Source organism: Dysidea avara, chromosome 6 (genome assembly GCF_963678975.1).
Source record: "Dysidea avara chromosome 6, odDysAvar1.4, whole genome shotgun sequence".
Classification (NCBI taxonomy): Eukaryota; Metazoa; Porifera; class Demospongiae; order Dictyoceratida; family Dysideidae; genus Dysidea; species Dysidea avara.
In genome coordinates, this window is record NC_089277.1 from 10,161,414 (window position 1) to 10,181,498 (window position 20,085).

Below are 20,085 nucleotides of genomic sequence, written 5' to 3' on the forward strand. Positions count from 1 at the left end.
TTAGGCCACTCCAAATAAATTCTCTGTTTCCCGTCCACCGCCAGCATCTGGTTACTGTCAGCTCTAAGTATTCCGTATTCTTCCATTATTTTCCCGTTATTCTTGCATACTGATAGGCTCAGTAAAAGTTTTAAAACAGTGCCAGCTCAAGCGTGTCAGCAGTGCTATCAAGTCAGCACAAATTTCACATTTGAGTTATTTTTGCAACTTACAAAAGGAAGGAACAAGCTTAAGCATGCTTTTATGCAGCCTTTTTGGCTGTGTCAGGCAAATATGGCTTCAAAAGCTAGCCGATCTTATAATGGAAATGGACCGCCCGCCCGCATGCAAATATTCCTGAGTCCAGGACGGGAAACAGAGAGTTTATTTGGAGTGTAGATTGAATCTGCATAGGTCTCCTGGATTTGTGATAATGTAATACACCTATCAATCATGTGATGCCCTACCGTTGGGCTCGGAGTAGGGTGGGGGCAAATACAGGGGATTTGTCCTCAGTAGTGGAGCTAAAAAAGCTTGTCAAAAGCCAACTAGCTGTGTCCCCACTTTATTTCTATGGTTGGTTCAGCAAACTGCCGCTGTCAAAAGTCCCAGGGGTGGGGCAAATGTAGATGTCAAATTCCCAGTGGGTGTATGGAGACCTCGTGGTGGGGGGTGGGGCCTGACATTGATAGGTACATACTTGTGTGGTGGCACACCTTGCACTATTATTATGTACTTTTTATAGCTACGTACGAACATACTTTCAGTGTGGTTTTGGTTGTATGATAACATAGCATTGGTTAAACTAACAGTCTGTGAAAAGGGGTCTTTTATCCTTTTCAATTGCATGTACTTGGCAACCTGTAACTTTACTTGTGAATGTGGTATCACCCTCCCCTTATACCCCTAACATAGCACCAGGGCTTGGTGCAATATGAAAGTGATAGGTTGAATACATGAGGAGTTATGATTAGTCAAACGTGACAATTTGGAAAAGCTATAAACCCCCTTTTGCCAACTGGGTCACAATTATTATTGACTATCGTGTGGTGTAAACACTAAAGGCCTGCTGACAACATCTATATTATGTGACAACACATCAATGAATTCTTTTCTTTTCTATGACCTTTTCAAACATACTCTATAACATCTTAATTATATGTAATGTACAGGACCCAACAAGCGAGTGTAAACGTACATAAAAGGTGTAGTGTATGTGTGTGTTTGTGTGCGTGCGTGCGTGCGTGCGTGCGTGTACGTGCATACATGCGTGCGTGTGCGTGTGTGTGTGTGTGTGTGTGTGTGTGTGTGTTTGTGTGTGTGTGTGTGTGTGTGTGTGTGTGTGTGTGTGTGTGCAAATATTATTTAGATCTTTAAACAGGCTGTAGGACCAAGTATCCTACAGATCTTCAGTACTTGTGCTGTAAAGCCTTAATAAATTAATGATAAGAGTACAAGGATGTTGCAGATAAACATGTGCCATGTAAATAATTTTACTAGCAATAAATCCTCAATTCAGTTACTCTATAAGACCTGTATGTAGTGTGTGTGTGTCATGTGTGACAAGTTTGTGACAAATTACACATGCACATTCACATACCACTGTCATGATGTATAGTGTTCAGTTGTTTCACTACTATAGTTTCGTATCTGACTGACTTCATGATAAAAGTGTTGTGTTACATAAAACACCATAAAGGACCAATGTTGTGTAAGTGGGTCAGTACTGACCCAAACAGGTCATTATCTGGATGGGACCCAAATCTGATCCAGGTGTGACCTGGTTTAATAATGGCATCCATCAAGAGCTATATTAATAGTCCCTAATGCAAGCGTATAGCTACCAGTAAGGTAATACATGATCAATAAGTAGGTGTGGTGGCTCCATGTAAGTCTACAGGTAACTACAGCAACCAACAATTCCCATTTAGCTTGCTTGACAGTAGAATAACTATACTTGTTTGGCTACAAGCAGCAATCCCAATAATGGACATGATGCTACAAATACCCACAGACAATAACATGCTCTTCTAATAAGTGGGCATGGTTGCACATATTCCTACAGAGAGCAAACCTCATTAATGTGGGTGTGGCTCCATGCTAGTTTCCTGAGTATACTGCACAACTGCATTTCCAATCAAGTTTGTTAATGTATGATTACTGGCACATGATCTCATCCAGGTCAGACCTGATTATTCAAAATGTCATCCAATTGACCCAGATAAACATGTTTCTGACTCCCTGTATTCATGGGCTGCCTTCTCACAGTTCCCTAGTGGGATAGCATTCACAGAATAATCTGGACACTTATTTACAGGGGGGGGGGGGGGGTTCCTGAACCTCTTGGAACCACCTCCCTACGCTCCTGTGTATATTATGTATTGTATCTTTCACTTCCTTTTTCAAGCTGGAAGAGGCTCACTGTCTCTCCTCCCAATAATAATACAATCAAAACTTTAAACAATATCGAAATACTCTAATAGAGCGGTCAGTAAAATACTCTAGTAGTAAAGCAGTCAGTCAAATACTCTAATAGAACAGTCACCACATGCAATACTTAAGAATCCTCCACAGTTGATAAAAACTGGCATAAGATTTAGTTGTCATATAGAATGGCATACAAAGAACCAATCTGCAAAATTCCTAGCTGGTTATTAGTGGCTAAATGTGACTGTCACTGATCCCTGCAATTAATGCAGACCACTTGGAAAGAAAGTATACTTTTAATTATTATATTATTTAATAATTATTTGCATATAAAACTACTATACATTAATACTTCTTTACATCAAAATTTTCAGAATAAGTACTTTAGCTCACTGTAGCTCCCAATCCCCTGCTCCATTATTATACTTTACCCCTTGTGCACTGTCCCTTGCCAAACCCTGGATGCCCTCCTGGTATAAATAACTATAGAAACATATGTATGACGCATTATTGCAGCTTGAAGTGGGAGTGGCTGTAGCCTGCTGTCCACTGCTGGAACTGTCATGCATGCAGACAATTTAAAATTAATCATTACTTTTGTGCTTTGTTAGTTTTGCTGCACGTAACTTGTTTTGTTAGGCCTGAGTCAAATATGCTCAAACTTTTGCTCAAATGCTTTCAGAAATTTCCCAACATTTTCACCTATTATGTTGCTTGCATTATGCTCCTAGGTTAACAACATTTCTTATAATAATTTTGGGGCTTTTTAATCATCAAATGCTCTATTAGAGTATTTCATTACAATTTAAGGTGACTGTTCTATTAGAGAGTATTGATTTAAGGAGTATGTACAATGTAGCTTGCAGTTTACACTGACTGCTCTATTAGGAGCATCAATCTATTTTCATGGAATTATTAAGCTCCACCTTTTATATGTTAGCATTATGCTGGCATAGCACTCCAGTGTGTTAGGTTTTTTGTTATGCTGGCATATTTGATGCAGGCCTAAGTTAAGTTATGTACATTCTGTGTGTATGTGTGTGTGTGTGTGTGTGTGTGTGTGTGTGTGTGTGTGTGTGTGTGTGTGTGTGTGTGTGTGTGTGTGTGTGTGTGTGTGTGTGTGTGTGTGTGTGTGTTGTACATTGTTATTGTCATAGGCACAAGTGAAGAGAACAGCCTCTCTTGGCTGATGCTGTTTTTCCCTGTATAAATAAACTATTTAAACGTATAACCAATACAAATGTACATTATGTTAGATGTAGATTACATCTACCCAGGTCTCTTGAATTTAATTGTGTACTGGCACACCTTGCACCTTACTCTTTTGAAATTTAACTTTTATTATTGACTTTATGGTGTAAAGAGATACCCAGATAAACATGTTTCTGACTCCCTGTATTCACAGGCTTTAAGCCTTCTCACAGGTCCCTAGTGGGATAGCATTCACAGAATGATCTCAGCATTTATTATTTTTACTAGACAGACAGACAGACAGACAGTGTTTGATGTGTCCAGAGGACCAGCACAAAAGATGATACATACTACATCAACATTGTTATTTGCTATAAAAAAAAAGAACAATAAAGAGACAGGTAGTGTTTTCAGATTGGATTTAAACAGGAGTAGAGTGTTGCTTTCATCAGGTACATCATTTTACTCCCTTGCTATATAATTCTGTGGTCAATAAATAATAGGGGGAATAAAATGGAGAACATGGTACTGTCAGGTTGATCATTGAGTTTGGGTGAAGTATGGTAGTATCTGTACTGCTGTGAGGTGATATAAGGATTGTAGAAAATGTATAGTCTTGATATTAATGTCTATACGTGTCGTTAGAGTAAGCCATAGTGATGATTCCAGCATAGAAGTGACATAACTTGACCAGTTACAGTTTAACATTGTTCATCTTGCAGTTCCTCTCTGTACCTTTATAGTCCATTTTTATCTTTAAGAATCCCACACTGATAAACACTGTTTTAAAGGTCCATCTGTCGCTACCTAGCTAAGTGTTGTCACCATCTCAAAGTTATGCTGCCCTACTAGTGATATTGCTCAATTACACACACTCACCAGACAGTATACATGCACATTCATCCATATAAGGTATAGAACAAACACATACCTGATACAGTGTAATAGTAGCTGTTCTCAGCCTCAGCTCTTGACCTACACACTGCATGAATATATAATTTTCTTTTTGTAGCACTGTACTCAAGTGGTAGTGAACCCACAAGTGGTCCTCAAACAACAACTACTAAACAAACAGAACAAACTACTCCACTAGGTGATGCTACCAACATGTTACAAGTGAGGTATATTAGGGACTTCACCTCTGTTGAAGGGAAAGGTCCAGTAAAGTTCATTGAATTAGCACTAGTGAAAAATGAGAAGGTGACCAGAGTAGACAAGAACTTGGAAGAATTCACTAAATTAACACTACGAGGTCAAGTTGATGAGTTACTACAAAAGAAAGAGCGACTTGGTGATCTGAGGGATATCTTCTATTATCAGAACAAACCATGTCCTCGACTGATACTAATAATGGGAGGCCCAGGTGAGTATTAACAGTGATGTAGTAGTGATGTAGTATGTGTTGTGTAGGTATAGGCAAGACCACCCTTGCCAATGAGATCTGTGTGAGGTGGGCCAGAGATGGGTTTTTATCTGATAAGTTTAATCTTGTAATCCTGATACCATTGAGGACAGTCCAACAACAGTCACTTGAAGAAGCCATGATGGAGCACATTGGAAAGCATACATATCACCAGCTGAAGGAACAGTTAGGTAGAAAGTGTTTACTGATTTTGGAAGGTTTCGATGAAATGGCAGCTGAACGTCGACAGCATGATCCAATTTTATTGGCCATGATCAGAGAAGAGACCATGGTAGAGGTAACAATATTGATAACATCCAGACCTCATGCATGTCAAGGTCTTAATGCCAACAGAACAATAGAGGTGGTAGGATTTAGTGAAGAAAAAATAAAAGAATATGTTAAAAATGTATTTCCCAATGATACTCAAGCGGTTAACTTGTTTATTCAAAAACTTGAAACATTTCCTCATATTAGTGCCCTTTGTTATGTACCACTTTCACTGAAGATGATACTTGAAATTTTTCAGTACAAGGAGAAGAGTCTTCCATCTACACTGACAGAACTGTATCACCTCTTCATAGTGATGACTCTTCAAAGGGAACAAAAGAAGAAGATTGAGAAGCAACCAGTGTCATCTGCAGCAGCTAATGATGCTGAAAAAATATTACATCAGATATTACCAGATGTCCCAGAAGAAGCACTACACACAATAATGTTACTGAGTAAGTTAGCTTATCGTGCATTCTTTGAGTGGTACAGTGTTAGGGAAGAGAGGAAAGGATTGCTCAGAAGTGTAAAGGTTCAGTATAAAGATCCAAGAATTATATTCACAGAAGATGACTTCATCCAGTCAGGTATTTCATTACCCAAAAATTATGATGGTTTTGGCTTGATAAAGTGTACTAATATAAAATACTTAACTCGACAATCTAACACATACAACTTTTCACACCTTAGTGTTCAAGAGTTTCTTTGCTCTCTTTATATTGTTATCACTATGTCACAGAAAGAACAGTACCAATTAATGAAGGAACATTTTCATCATCTACCAAATATCATGATGTTACTGTGTGGACTAACACAATTGAAATCACAAGAACATCTCCAGTTTATTTTGTCCCAGTTATCATCAGGTAGTGATGAGTATGGTGCTAACAATGATCATGTGGTAGGAGCAGTGAAGTGTATTACTGAATCTCTGTGTGTATCACCTCCAGGAATATTACCAATAAAACTGATTTTGAGGCTGACTACACTTTATCCCTATGATATACTGTGTGTATCATACACAATATATCATTATCCCATTGTAGTATTAAACATGAGGTGGTGTGACATTGGAGATAAAGGAGTATCAAGATTGGCACAATGTTGTGAGAAAACTATTAAACTACAAGAATTGAACCTTGTTGTTAATGGTCTCACTAGTGCTGGGGTGATACACTTAGTAAAGATCATGAGAAGTAAGCTCCATGTTAATGGATGTTGTTTATAATACTGTTATGATCACAGGTAGTCCCTCATTAAGAGTATTAGATGTTGGTGGGAATAAAATAGGAGACATTGGAGTGGAATTGCTTTGTAAGGAACTACCCAATAGTAACAATCTGACTAAGCTCAGTATATACAATTGTGGCTTATCAGTTAAAGGTACTAGCTACATGTTGTTATAGTGTGATAGTTGTATTAGTACATAACCAGATGATTGATTTGTTAAATTAGGTATCCAAAGGTCATCACATATCTTCATCAACTGATGATTAATATTGAAATGTTTGTCTTTTGTTATGATCACTACAGGTGTCATTTGTATCAAGACACTATTGATGGAAAATAAGAAATTACAAGTATTGAACATTGGTGGTAACCAGATTGGCAATGAGGGAGTGGCTGCTGTATTTGAACCACTTTACAACTACAACACTACTCTGACTGAACTCAGGATGTATAACTGTGGGATATCAGTGGAAGGTAAATACTACATCATCATGTAGCTAGCTATAGTTGTGAAACTTTATGTGGTTTGATGATGATAGCAAAATGTTGTGTTTACAATAATGTTTGTAGACTTACTGAATCAACCATATAGTGTCAAAGCCATACAAGTGTTTACAATAGTCTAATTCTGTCCAATCATTTTGTGTACTATAGTCAGTAAATTTACTATGTAAAGGTTGTGTACCACTTGGTGTGGTTTTCTGATATACCACTTGTTCTGTAACACTACACATCTTGTATCATATGTACACTGTTACTACAATAATAATTATTTTGTATAAATTTAGTCACATAAAATATTTTACTACAATGTTTGGAGTAAAATTCCCTTGACAAGATCACCTGAATTGTAGACACCCTATAATAATCAGGATACATGGTCCCCTAAACTCTCAAGTATACACATACACATTAATCACAGTTGAGGACACCTCTCTAATAAGGAGATATTTTGTGATCCTAAACACCTGAATGTGTTGTGTAATAATCTGACTGTATAGTATTGATGACTAGTACTGAGTTGATATAGACATGTCCCTAATCTGTGTCTACTGTTATGATCACTACAGGTGTCATTTGTATCAAGACACTATTGATGGAAAATAAGACAATCACAAAACTGGACATTGATGATAATCAGATTGGCGATGAGGGAGTGTCTGCTGTATGTGAACCACTTTACAACTACAACACTACTCTGACTGAACTCTGGATGGATTACAGTTGGATATCAGTGAAAGGTAAATACTACATCATCATGTAGCTAGCTATAGTTGTGAAACTTTATGTGGTTTGATGATGATAGCAAAATGTTGTGTTTACAATAATGTTTGTAGACTTACTGAATCAACCATATAGTGTCAAAGCCATACAAGTGTTTACAATAGTCTAATTCTGTCCAATCATTTTGTGTACTATAGTCAGTAAATTTACTATGTAAAGGTTGTGTACCACTTGGTGTGGTTTTCTGATATACCACTTGTTCTGTAACACTACACATCTTGTATCATATGTACACTGTTACTACAATAATAATTATTTTGTATAAAATTAGTCACATAAAATATTTTACTACAATGTTTGGAGTAAAATTCCCTTGACAAGATCACCTGAATTGTAGACACCCTATAATAATCAGGATACATGGTCCCCTAAACTCTCAAGTATACACATACACATTAATCACAGTTGAGGACACCTCTCTAATAAGGAGATATTTTGTGATCCTAAACACCTGAATGTGTTGTGTAATAATCTGACTGTATGGTATTGATGACTAGTACTGAGTTGATATAGACATGTCCCTAATCTGTATCTACTGTTATGATCACTACAGGTGTCATTTGTATCAACACACTATTGATGGAAAATAAGAAATTACAAGTATTGAGCATTGGTGGGAATCAGATTGGCAATGAGGGAATGGCTGCTGTATGTGAACCACTTTACAACTACAACACTACTCTGACTGAGCTCAGGATGTATGGCTGTGGGATATCAGTGGAAGGTAAATACTATATCATCATGTAGCTAGCTATAGTTGTGAAACTTTATGTGGTTTGATGATGATAGCAAAATGTTGTGTTTACAATAATGTTTGTAGACTTACTGAATCAACCATATAGTGTCAAAGCCATACAAGTGTTTACAATAGTCTAATTCTGTCCAATCATTTTGTGTACTATAGTCAGTAAATTTACTATGTAAAGGTTGTGTACCACTTGGTGTGGTTTTCTGATATACCACTTGTTCTGTAACACTACACATCTTGTATCATATGTACACTGTTACTACAATAATAATTATTTTGTATAAAATTAGTCACATAAAATATTTTACTACAATGTTTGGAGTAGAATTCTCTTGACAAGATCACCTGAATTGTAGACACCCTATAATAATCAGGATACATGGTCCCCTAAACTCTCAAGTATACACCAGGGGCTGATCCAGGAATAAATGAAAGGGGGTGGCTGGCTTAGTTCACAAGCTTTACATGTGCAGTAAGGGTGTAGCTATACACTGGTGAGAGAGGTGACTGCAGACAGCGTGCGGAGCACGCTTAGCGAAGTGCGAAGCACGAGCTGTCTAGGGGGGTCTGGGGGCATGCCCCCCCAGGAAAATTTTTAAAATTAGGTGTTCAAAACATGCTATTTAGATCAAATTTTACTTAGTTTCAAAACTTTTGTTCTTATACAGTAACTGTTGGCTGCTACTGCTACTGCCCTAACTACACTATAGTGTACAGATACAATATCCTAAAAGGGTCCCTTTAGGATAAATTGTATCTGTACACTGTAGTGTAGTTAGAGCAGTAGCAGCTAAGAAAAGCAGTAGCAGCTAACAGTTACTGTATAAGAACAAAAGTTTTACCGTAGCCCCCTTCCCTCCACCCTGAATCCACCAAAGAATTAGATTGAATCTGGAAGTGATTTTGACTGAAAAGAACAATTGTATGTAGCTACTAGCTAGAATTTCAGACAGTGTACTAGCTGTTTAGAAGAAACACTGTAAAGCTAGCTACAGCATATAGTTTAAAAACTTGTTGGCAGCTGTGCTATTATGTCCATTTAACAACTGCAGCTGTAAATGAACAAAACCATAATAATAAATGTCCACCTGAAGGTTTTGCTTCAAATAAAGTGCACTGTTAGTGTAGATGCCATGTGCTAGTTTGTACAGATGTCCAGGTCTATTTTAGATTATTTTAGATCAAAAGTTATAGCCCAACAAGGACAGAATCCTCTAAGTGAAACCCTTACTACTGATGGAAGTAACAGTGACAGTGAAGTTGGGGAAGAAGGTTTGATTGACAATGAGACTGAGTCTGGAAGTGAAACTCCAGTCACAATCACTAATGAAAGTGGTATCAACAATGACAGTGATGGGAATGAATGTCAATCTCAGGGCATAAATGAAGAGACAGAGGCTACCCCTTCCACTACTGAAAGTATTAGAGTTAATGCGGATTTCATTGAAGCAGCTAACTGGCCAGATAATTTGACAGTGAGCCTTCAACAATCAACTGGTGAGCTTTGCCGTGAGGTTGCACCAGAAACTTTCCATGATAGTGATCCTGTTGAATTTAATAGCAATGGTGAGCCATCTTATCCTAACGTGAACTTTGTATCTAACTCAGAATCTAGTGATATTCTGCAAGTGGCCATTAGTAGATCAAGAATAATAAAAGATCATGAAAAATATGAATTGATTACTTCATCACAAAGCAATCTAAGGAGCACTGATTTTGACACAGTCTACTTCACTGTTTCTGGAGGAAGGAAAAGAAAACAGATAACTTTTCAATCTCGATGGCTTCAAGATTACAAATGGTTACGTTATGGTTTGGAGAATAGTCAAGGAGGATGGTGTTTGCCCTGCATTTTGTTTTTAACTGACAGTGAAAAGACACATCTCGGTGCATTTGTGTGTACGCCCTTCAAGAATTACAACAAATCCAAGGAGTTGATGGAGAGGCATGCCAAACATGCATATCATTTGAGAGCAGTAGATCATGCCTTTGAATTTACAAGAAGGTGGGCTAATCCTGAATCAAGAATCGATAGTCAGTTAATTGATAAAAGCTCTAAGAATTTTAAATTTAATACTGAAGTATTGCCAACAATTGCTGAGACAGTATTATTGTGTGCAAAGCAACGAATTTCTCTCCAAGGTCACAATCAGGATAAGGTGAACTTTACACAGGAGCCATTAAGAAATGAAGGAAATTTCATTGCCATACTTAGATTGCTGGCAAAGAACAATAAAGCACTGAGCGAACACTTAATACTTGGTCCAAAGAATGCAAAATATACCAGTAAGACCGTTCAAAACGAGATACTGGAAATAGCTGCTGACCAAATTCGTGCATTTTATCGAACCTGCATACAGAAGTGTCCACATTTTTCATTAATTGCTGATGAAGCTACATCTCATGGTAAGGAGATTTTGTCGGTTTGCTTAAGGTTCTTGGAAATTGATAATGAAAATTTTCGTGTGAAGCCAATAAAGCACGAAGTGTTACTTGACTTCCATTTTCTTCAGAGGATAACTGGGAAAAGCATTGCAGATGGCATCTTGCAAGTTTTACAAAAACATGAAATTGATGTTAAAAATTGCCGAGGGCAGGCATACGATACAACAGCTTCCATGAGCTCTTCAAATTCTGGTGTACAAGCACATATAAAGAATAATGCACCAGATGCAGAATTTCAAGGTTGCTGCCTGCATAGTTTGAATCTAGTAATATGCCATTCTTCAAAGGTTCAAGCTGTAAAAAATATGATTGATAACTGTCATCAGGCGTTCTTATACTTCCACAACTCTCCAAAGAGACAACGGTTTCTTGAACACATAATTCAGCGCTTGTGTCCATCTGCCAGGAAATCTAAGATAAATGGGCTGTGTAAAACAAGATGGGTTGAACGGCATAATACTTTCACCACAATTTTAGAATTGTATCCTTACCTTATTAAGACTTGGGAACATATTTGTTCACCTGCTGATGATGACAATGAAATTTATCCTGATGGAAATACTTGGAACTGGGATTCTGAATCTCGTAGCACTGCTAATGGTTTGAAGCACATTTTTACTAGCTTTGAGCACGTGGTTGCATTTTTGCTATCAAAAGAATTATTGGAGCCGATTAAACCAATTGCAGAATGTTTACAAGGTAGACTACAAGAGGTATACTTTGGTTTTAAAAAAGTTGATGAAGTCAAGGAGCATTACAAGCAACTTCGTGAAAATGTAAATGCTGAACATAATAGAATTTATCATAAAGCTCTAAATCTATGCAGGGATATTAGCAGCAGCGAAAGTATGCCCCGTGTTATAAGAGGCCGTCAAACTAGACCAAACCCTACAGTAAGCTCACCAACTGATTACTGGAGAGTGACAATTACCATTCCTTTGTTAGACTCAATTATAAGTGAATTGGAAGCCAGATTTTCTGTAGATACACGAGCACATTATGAACTGTGTGCATTGGTGCCCACTGTAATTACCACAAAAGACGAACATCAACTGTGTACCATCTTAAAATCTAAATGGAGTCATTTGCTACCAGCAGAAGATGACCTTGACAGTGAACTTGCTAGATGGAAAGCTCACTGCAATAAATTCCATGCCACTTTAAAGGAGAAGTCTATAACTCACTTGCTGAGTGAAGATGCAGATCCAATATTCTTCCCCAATATAAGAGAACTCCTGTGCATATTGGTAATACTTCCGATTGGAAGCACTGAAGCAGAAAGGACCTTTTCTTGTCTCAGGCAAATTCATTTGTGGTTGCGCACCACTATGACGGATGAAAGACTGGGCAACCTTGGGGTGTTAGCAATGCAAGGATTTAGCTTTCAACTAAATGTTGAACAAATATGTAAAGAGTTTGCAACTAAACATAGCAGAAAAATGTGTACAAGTAGTGTTTTATATGATTAGTATGAGCTGTTAATGCTTAATTTGCATGCCGTGATATATAGTTTAATCCAGGGTGGGTGGCTAGCCACCCCATCCACCCCCCCTGGATCAGCCCCTGTACACATACACATTAATCACAGTTGAGGACACCTCTCTAATAAGGAGATATTTTGTGATCCTAAACACCTGAATGTGTTGTGTAATAATCTGACTGTATGGTATTGATGACTAGTACTGAGTTGATATAGACATGTCCCTAATTTGTGTCTACTGTTCTACAGGTGCCTTTTGTATCAAGACACTATTGATGGAAAATAAGAAATTACAAGTATTGAACATTGGTAGTAATCAGATTGGCAATGAGGGAGTGTCTGCTGTATGTGAACCACTTTACAACTACAACACTACTCTGACTGAGCTCAGGATGGATTACTGTGGGATATCAGTGGAAGGTAAATACTACATCATCATGTAGCTAGCTATAGTTGTGAAACTTTATGTGGTTTGATGATGATAGCAAAATGTTGTGTTTACAATAATGTTTGTAGACTTACTGAATCAACCATATAGTGTCAAAGCCATACAAGTGTTTACAATAGTCTAATTCTGTCCAATCATTTTGTGTACTATAGTCAGTAAATTTACTATGTAAAGGTTGTGTACCACTTGGTGTGGTTTTCTGATATACCACTTGTTCTGTAACACTACACATCTTGTATCATATGTACACTGTTACTACAATAATAATTATTTTGTATAAAATTAGTCACATAAAATATTTTACTACAATGTTTGGAGTAGAATTCTCTTGACAAGATCACCTGAATTGTAGACACCCTATAATAATCAGGATACATGGTCCCCTAAACTCTCAAGTATACACATACACATTAATCACAGTTGAGGACACCTCTCTAATAAGGAGATATTTTGTGATCCTAAACACCTGAATGTGTTGTGTAATAATCTGACTGTATGGTATTGATGACTAGTACTGAGTTGATATAGACATGTCCCTAATTTGTGTCTACTGTTATGATCACTACAGGTGTCATTTGTATCAAGACACTATTGATGGAAAATAAGACAATCACAAAACTGAACATTGATGGGAATAAGATACAAGATAAAGGAGCAGTTGTAATATCAGAAGGTCTGCGATGCAATCATACTCTGACTACACTCTGGATATTTGGCTGTGGCTTATCAGTGGAAGGTAGTGTAGTTGTAAGATTTGTATGTGGTTTAGATGATAGTGAAGTGTTTCATGTTATGTAAAACAGTGTTTATATATTTGTATGATATGTCCCATACCTTTGTGTACCATTGTGATCACTACAGGTAGTCGTGTAGTCCTACAAGCAGCTGTGGACAATACAATATGTCATCATGTGTGGGTTGATCATAGGAGTGATGATCAAGTCAAGCAATTGTTGACCATTCTGGAAGAGAGGAAGAGACAAGTGGTAGGAGGTGTTATTGTGTGATCTATTATTTGTTACTATGGTTATGATTGTTTCCAGGACAATGTCCAATCACAGAAAAATATATCATCAGTTGAAGAACACACAAAATAAGATCATGTGAGCCAAAATTAGTCACTTTTTGAATAATTACCATATTATCATTTGTAGGAGAATTTTATCACCCTAACCACATCATTAATTTGTGATTTGTGTAGAACTTGTGAACACAACATCATAATTATTGTTGACATTTTTATTACATCGTTGTACCAAATTATTAGAACATGACATGCTTTGATCTCTGAAAGTTAATGACGTTGCTAATATTAGTAAGAAACCTCCTAACAGGTCTCCTTTAAGGTCAATACATTAATTTCTATGTGTCACAGATGAGGGGGGTCAGTGGTTTGACAAACTAAAACTACAAAAATCACATGATCTTTTAATAGGGCTGAAAACTCATAAAATTTAATATTGTGCAAACAGATATACACCACTAGAAAATGATATGCATAAAGCTTACATTGATCTTTAAAAGTTAACAAGGTTTCACCTGCACCTGCTAAAGATTGAAATACTCTAATAGAGCAGTCAGGTGAAGCTAAAACAATTTACATGAATAATCACTCTCAGATTCAATCTCAGAGGGCCATTTCCTGGGGGAGGGAATTCACACTAAAACACATCATCACCTATACCCCAGCCCTCCCTAAGTATAGGTGTCCCCTCTGCCCCTGACATTCACTATGTAGTAGTTTGTATAATGTATTTTAAACCTAGTCACGACAATCCAGTTTTGATTGTGGGTTTTGAAAACAAAACATGGTTAAAATTAATTCCTAAGATATATGTTAGGAGCCACATCCTAGAGTATCAATGATTCTACTACCACAGAGCTAGAACGTAACTTTAGACTGGAATTTAATGACATTACAAGTGATCATAGTTAGGAGAAGTTGGAGTATATTTACAACTGGTCAAAACTGCTCCTCATTTCTCCCTACATAATACTACACATTATTCCAGATGGTTAAATTTACCAGTTTCAGTTACAAGTCAAGTACATTGTTATTAATACACACACAACAGACAATCAACCATGTAGTATGTACACTGTACCAAACACTAGTGTGTTCTGTGTCTCTACAAGTCACACGATCACCACCAGGGTGTCTGTCTCAGTGTTTGTGTCCTTGAACTTGTTAGAATCATCATAACCATCAGGGGATGTGGGTGATCATCAACAAGATATGAGATGCATTAAATAGGATGAATGTTAGGACTAGCTGTGAGAGAGAAATATAATAATTACTGTTACACTAAAATAAACCAGTACAGGATAAACTATCCCATAATAAAATGTGCAGTGAAACCTGCCTAATAAGGTCATTAACTGGCCATTGTAATAATCCTCAAATTTGTCTACCTACATTAGGCAGCCACCTGCAGGAAATTTTGGTTCAAGTGACTGGATTAGACAGGTTTCATCGCACCAAAATTTGCACTTTCTTTGATAGGAAATCCATGATGTCATATTGACACAAATTTGTTCTGGTACAACATTAGTCTGAAGGTTGGATAGTTGAGGGAACATGACAATAAACAGAAACGTACATAATTATGGTCACTGTGTAATAAGGTTACTCCCAATGTGTTATTGACTTGCCTAATACACACAATCACCTGCTAAATTTGTCCCATAGAAATAGGTGACCAGATTAGAGCAGGTTTTCCTTTAATATTCAAGTTTGTAGACAGTACTGTTAAGAATATACAGTTTTACACTATATAACTTAGTAAAAATAGAACTAAAAAGTTCTGTATTTTTTTAAACCAGGCACGTGCCCACAACCGGCCTTTAGCTGGCTGTGGGCACGCACCTGGTTTACTGAAATTGTTTCCGTATTCCACACAGATAAACTTTGCTCTGAGGTGGTTTCTCCTCCATGCGGTCTGAAATACGGGTATGGCGACTCTTCATATACTTCTTGAATGGTCCTCCCTTTTGGTTTTATAGACGTTTAACAACTTTAAAACAATACTGAAGGCCTCTTAGGCTACCAGCGGTAGCATATCCTTCGGGTTGAAAGGGAGGCATTACCTGTACTTACACAAACGAAAATGAAGGGCAGCCTTGAGGCTTTCTCTATACAATTCGCACGAGAAAATATTATTTATTTATTTATTTATTATTACTGTGTCAATTTCGCAAGCAAAGAGTTTACATGGGGGGACACACACACGATAGATACACTATAAAACAGTTGATAAGATACTTCTGTGCGTAATTTGCAGTTTAAAGTGGTTTGTTATAGTTATGTTTCCTTAGCAGTGCATAACAACGTAATTACCAAATTACAAAATAATTCATGAATTACAAAATATGCTGAATATTATAGAATTTACAAATTCTAATTATCTAGCTGAATTAATAATAACTATAACATGAATATAAACTAAATTATATACGTGGCTGATTAATGTAGTTAGAATGGGATAGTATTAATTACATGGGCACCTGAAGTAGCACAACATCATCTTGTTTTTTGTTTTTTTAATTTGAGTACATCTGAAGCATCCTTATACAAGCCATAGTCAGCAAACATATTACATAACTTACAATGATGTGTGTCTCCTCCTCCTCATGATGAAGTCATCACATCACATCAAATGAAGTATACTCCACCTGTACACATTTACAGTCCTGATTATCCTGTAAGAAGAATACACAGTATAAACATGGACAATAATGGCTGGTCCATGTGGTGACTTGATCCCTGGACAACTTGTAGTGTAGACAAGTGTCTAAGGAGTCACACAGTCTGGGATGTGGAATATTCTGTGTATTTAACCAGCACTGAAACATTGTGGCTTCTTGTACATCATTAATGTTCAACAACAAGTTTAAAGCCACTTCAAGTTAGTCATATTTATGCTTTTCACATAATCACCTTGCAAGTCAAGGTAACATCAAGACAGGCTTGCAAGTTACCTCTTAAGCTGAACCAAAGAAAGGATTGCTACATAACATTATATGCAGAATGCTAGTAGCATATGGCACAACAATCTGCTGTTTGACATGTACAGTAAATTGTGAACGGATCTGCGAAAGCAGGCATATTTTTCAAATTCCTGTTTATTGAATATTTATAATCTACTTAACCAAGTGTACCCACTGGAAAAGTTTCAGCCTCATAATTGTATACCAATAACTTTAGGAGTTAGAGCCCTACAAAGTAGCAACAACAGAAAAATCAATTTGTACAGCAAGTATAGGGAAAATAAATTACAGGTGCTTGCTGAAATTTTCACCATCATGTTTGCCATGAACAGGGAAATCAATTACTGGGTAAGTCTTTCCCTTCCTCACTGAAACAAAGGTGAAATTCATGATGAAAAATCAACCGCATACGATCACTTCGACGTGATGTAAACAAACGTTCATAATTTACGTATCCTTGGGTCTACTGCAACAAAAAGATTTTCCAACTCCTCATGATCAGGTGAATAAGATGGTATCCAGGCTTTTATTGTTAGTCCCTTTCTTCACTAAGAAAGGGGCATTCAAAAAAGTTATGGAATTTTTTTCAATAATATGCAAGTATTTCACCCAATGTATTCAACGTTTTATACTGTAAGTTTAGGCTTGTGCGATTATGTCCTGTTTTCACAGATCTGGTCACAATTACTAATCATCCTTCAGCCAGCAGTATTGTAAGTTTTATTTTACTGAGTATCAACCCTATATACTTGGTCTGTGAAACGTAAAATTCAAAAATGGCCTAAGGCAAACCCACAAAAGTACCTACTTCACAACATTTATACTAACCATACACACAGTCTCACCCCAATAGATACACTAGATCACAGTGGGTAGGTGTTTTGGCATTTTTTGTATACCATAAATCGTTTAAAGAGTGATAATATAACTGTATAGCTAGTCCTAAACATTGTACAACCAGTCATAGCTATAGGTTTAGAGGAGGGAGATGGTCCGGGAGTTGTTCCCTCACTGATGAGCTTTAATTTAATTCTTGCACCCATGAAGATCGAAATACTCTAATAGAGCAGTCAGTAGCTGAGCTGAAATAATTTACATTTTTCATCTACCAGGTCACAAGGGGGCGTCACTCCAATAAGCACTGTACTATGATCTGCAACCACGGTCAAAGCTAGTCAAGATCAATTTTCGATTTTGACCCTTGACTTTCATCAAATTTTTGTCTTGACCATGGACCTGGTTACGTTTATTTTTGCTATATTTTCGAGCACTACTTGCATGTGAAGCTTTGACCATGCTGGGAAAACAGTTTGACGGTTGTTCTTCGTGAAAAATCGGCCTTGTTCATTGACCTTTAGCTTTGACTGCGATCGCAGATCATAGTACTGTGTATATTGGAGTGACACCCCTACTAGAGTTTATGAAACATGTGATTAATATCAAACAATTAGCTACAATTTATGGGGCATACTGATGAGTGAAATGAGTCAATACATCATACCTGGTTAACTTGGAGTACTACACGTCCCATGAGGAATCCAGCAGCATAATGGGAGCGGCGTGTTGTCCATTATGTGGTGAGCATTAATAAGAAGTAGAATAACAATGTGCATTATTAAGAATTTCGTACATATTTACTTTTAGATACTCACGAGGAAAAAAGGCAGCTCAGGTGAAACATTTTGATTTTCAACAAGTCAGTATGATCCATACATTGTGAGTAGTATATAGTAAAGTACGAGAGTAAGCATCAAGAGCTCGAGTGTGAGGCGTGGGCTCACTAGTGTTGGGAATCTCGCGATCCGTTCGGTAACCTCCCTGATGGTTGTTTACTGTGACACAGTCAAGTTGGTTTTTGGTAGATCAATAAGTTGTGACTGGTGTGTGGCAATGAAAAAATCTACCCCCTGTGGATTAAAGTTGTAACTCAGGAGATGGAGCCTACCAATGCTCTGGTTTTAAATAGTGGGTTCAGTAGAGACCAAATTTGGGATATAGCTGTGTCATAAATTTTGACTGACTAGCTTATATTCATAAAAAGGCAGGAACATCTAGAATATGTTGTCCAGTGCTTTTTTGGGTTATTGGGTGAGGTGCTGTACAAAATACACTTGCGGGTGATTCGCTGTACTTCAATTTTTGCTGAAAAGGCACTTGTCAGGTCTGCAATAAAAAATAAACCCACTGAAACTCACTTAACAAAGTCCAAGGTTGGTTTGCAAACTCCCAGGCACCTTTTTGGACCTTGTTAAGTGGAGCTTTATAGTGTTCACTTGCCAACACAAGCTGCTGTTCTCGCTCACGCTATAATGTAGAAACTTGCAGCATCCATTTCACCAAGAATACGTATCTGATTTCAATAGTATAATGGCCACCTTGTAATGTATCATTCATGGAAACATTGAAGTGTGCTAAACAGCATCGCTGATGCTGCTGCCCATTTTATTAATAAACCCGAAAAATTGTGGAAAATTAAAATGCGCATTATGGAAACAGCAAGGGGAATGATTGTATTATTACCCTATGGTTTTGAAGTAGACTTGGGTAAGATTGATCACCCAGGGTTGGAGGAGAAACTATAGAAGTTGATTTTTATTGCCAACCCTACTATATTATATTTATATTTCATGTTAACTCATAGTCTCGCCCCCAGACCACAAGAGTCTGGTGTCACACAATACAAATTCTTGGAAGTGATGTATACAACCGAGGAATTCATCGGTAACCAATCAGATTCGAGTACGCCTGTGATCTCAGATATTCCTATACTTTCATGCAACTAAAACCCACTTTGTTCTTCATGGCTGTGTCCCATTCATGGTCTACACCGATGCTTTTTTTACGGAAGCATCATGGATCTTGAACAGCACTCCATCATCACTGAATTCAAGCCTCATAATTATGTAATATGTAATGTCATATGGAAATTGCAAGGCTTTGTTTTATACTGCCTAGCATTTCTATTGTGTGTCACCAGACCCTTGTGGTCTGGGGGCAAGACTAGTTAACTCAGTGGTCAGGGAGTGATTAGCTAACCAATAGCAGTTGTACTAGTGTGTGTAATGACACCTGTCCATGATCCACATGTATTATTGTAAAACAGTTAGAAAATTATTAGAGCAGGTCTCAATGTACCCCATTATACAGGTGGAGGTGATGGGAGGCACAGCCAGTCACAAGTACGCAAAATTCCA

The 20,085-nt window shown here is 37.3% G+C and overlaps 2 protein-coding genes and 1 long non-coding RNA gene across 8 annotated transcripts in view; 2 read left to right on the forward strand and 1 right to left on the reverse strand.

The window, feature by feature from the left end:
- The window catches only part of LOC136257314 (protein NLRC3-like), a 273,319-nt gene extending 259,114 nt beyond the window's left edge, over positions 1 to 14,205 (forward strand). For all 6 annotated transcript variants that reach the window (XM_066050434.1, XM_066050435.1, XM_066050436.1 and 3 more), the window contains 11 exons: positions 4,610 to 4,960; positions 5,008 to 6,465; positions 6,515 to 6,652; positions 6,803 to 6,973; positions 7,570 to 7,740; positions 8,337 to 8,507; positions 12,706 to 12,876; positions 13,473 to 13,640; positions 13,766 to 13,890; positions 13,948 to 14,007; positions 14,059 to 14,205. In XM_066050434.1, coding sequence (XP_065906506.1) covers positions 4,610 to 4,960; positions 5,008 to 6,465; positions 6,515 to 6,652; positions 6,803 to 6,973; positions 7,570 to 7,740; positions 8,337 to 8,507; positions 12,706 to 12,876; positions 13,473 to 13,640; positions 13,766 to 13,890; positions 13,948 to 14,001 — 2,978 coding nt within the window. In that variant the 3' untranslated portion in view covers positions 14,002 to 14,007; positions 14,059 to 14,205. The remainder of the gene's footprint in view (positions 1 to 4,609; positions 4,961 to 5,007; positions 6,466 to 6,514; positions 6,653 to 6,802; positions 6,974 to 7,569; positions 7,741 to 8,336; positions 8,508 to 12,705; positions 12,877 to 13,472; positions 13,641 to 13,765; positions 13,891 to 13,947; positions 14,008 to 14,058) is intronic.
- Positions 8,947 to 12,540, forward strand: LOC136258191 (52 kDa repressor of the inhibitor of the protein kinase-like). Its single transcript, XM_066051513.1, has one exon. It carries the CDS (start codon positions 9,683 to 9,685, stop codon positions 12,443 to 12,445), a length of 2,763 nt encoding a protein of 920 aa, XP_065907585.1. The 5' UTR covers positions 8,947 to 9,682; the 3' UTR covers positions 12,446 to 12,540.
- A 729-nt stretch (positions 14,206 to 14,934) lies between the features above and the next one.
- LOC136257332 (uncharacterized) lies at positions 14,935 to 18,506 on the reverse strand. Its single transcript, XR_010701913.1, has 3 exons — positions 18,393 to 18,506; positions 16,511 to 16,603; positions 14,935 to 15,176 (listed from the first exon to the last, which is right to left on the reverse strand). It is a non-coding gene; the product is annotated as an uncharacterized lncRNA (long non-coding RNA).
- Positions 18,507 to 20,085: the final 1,579 nt, after the last annotated feature.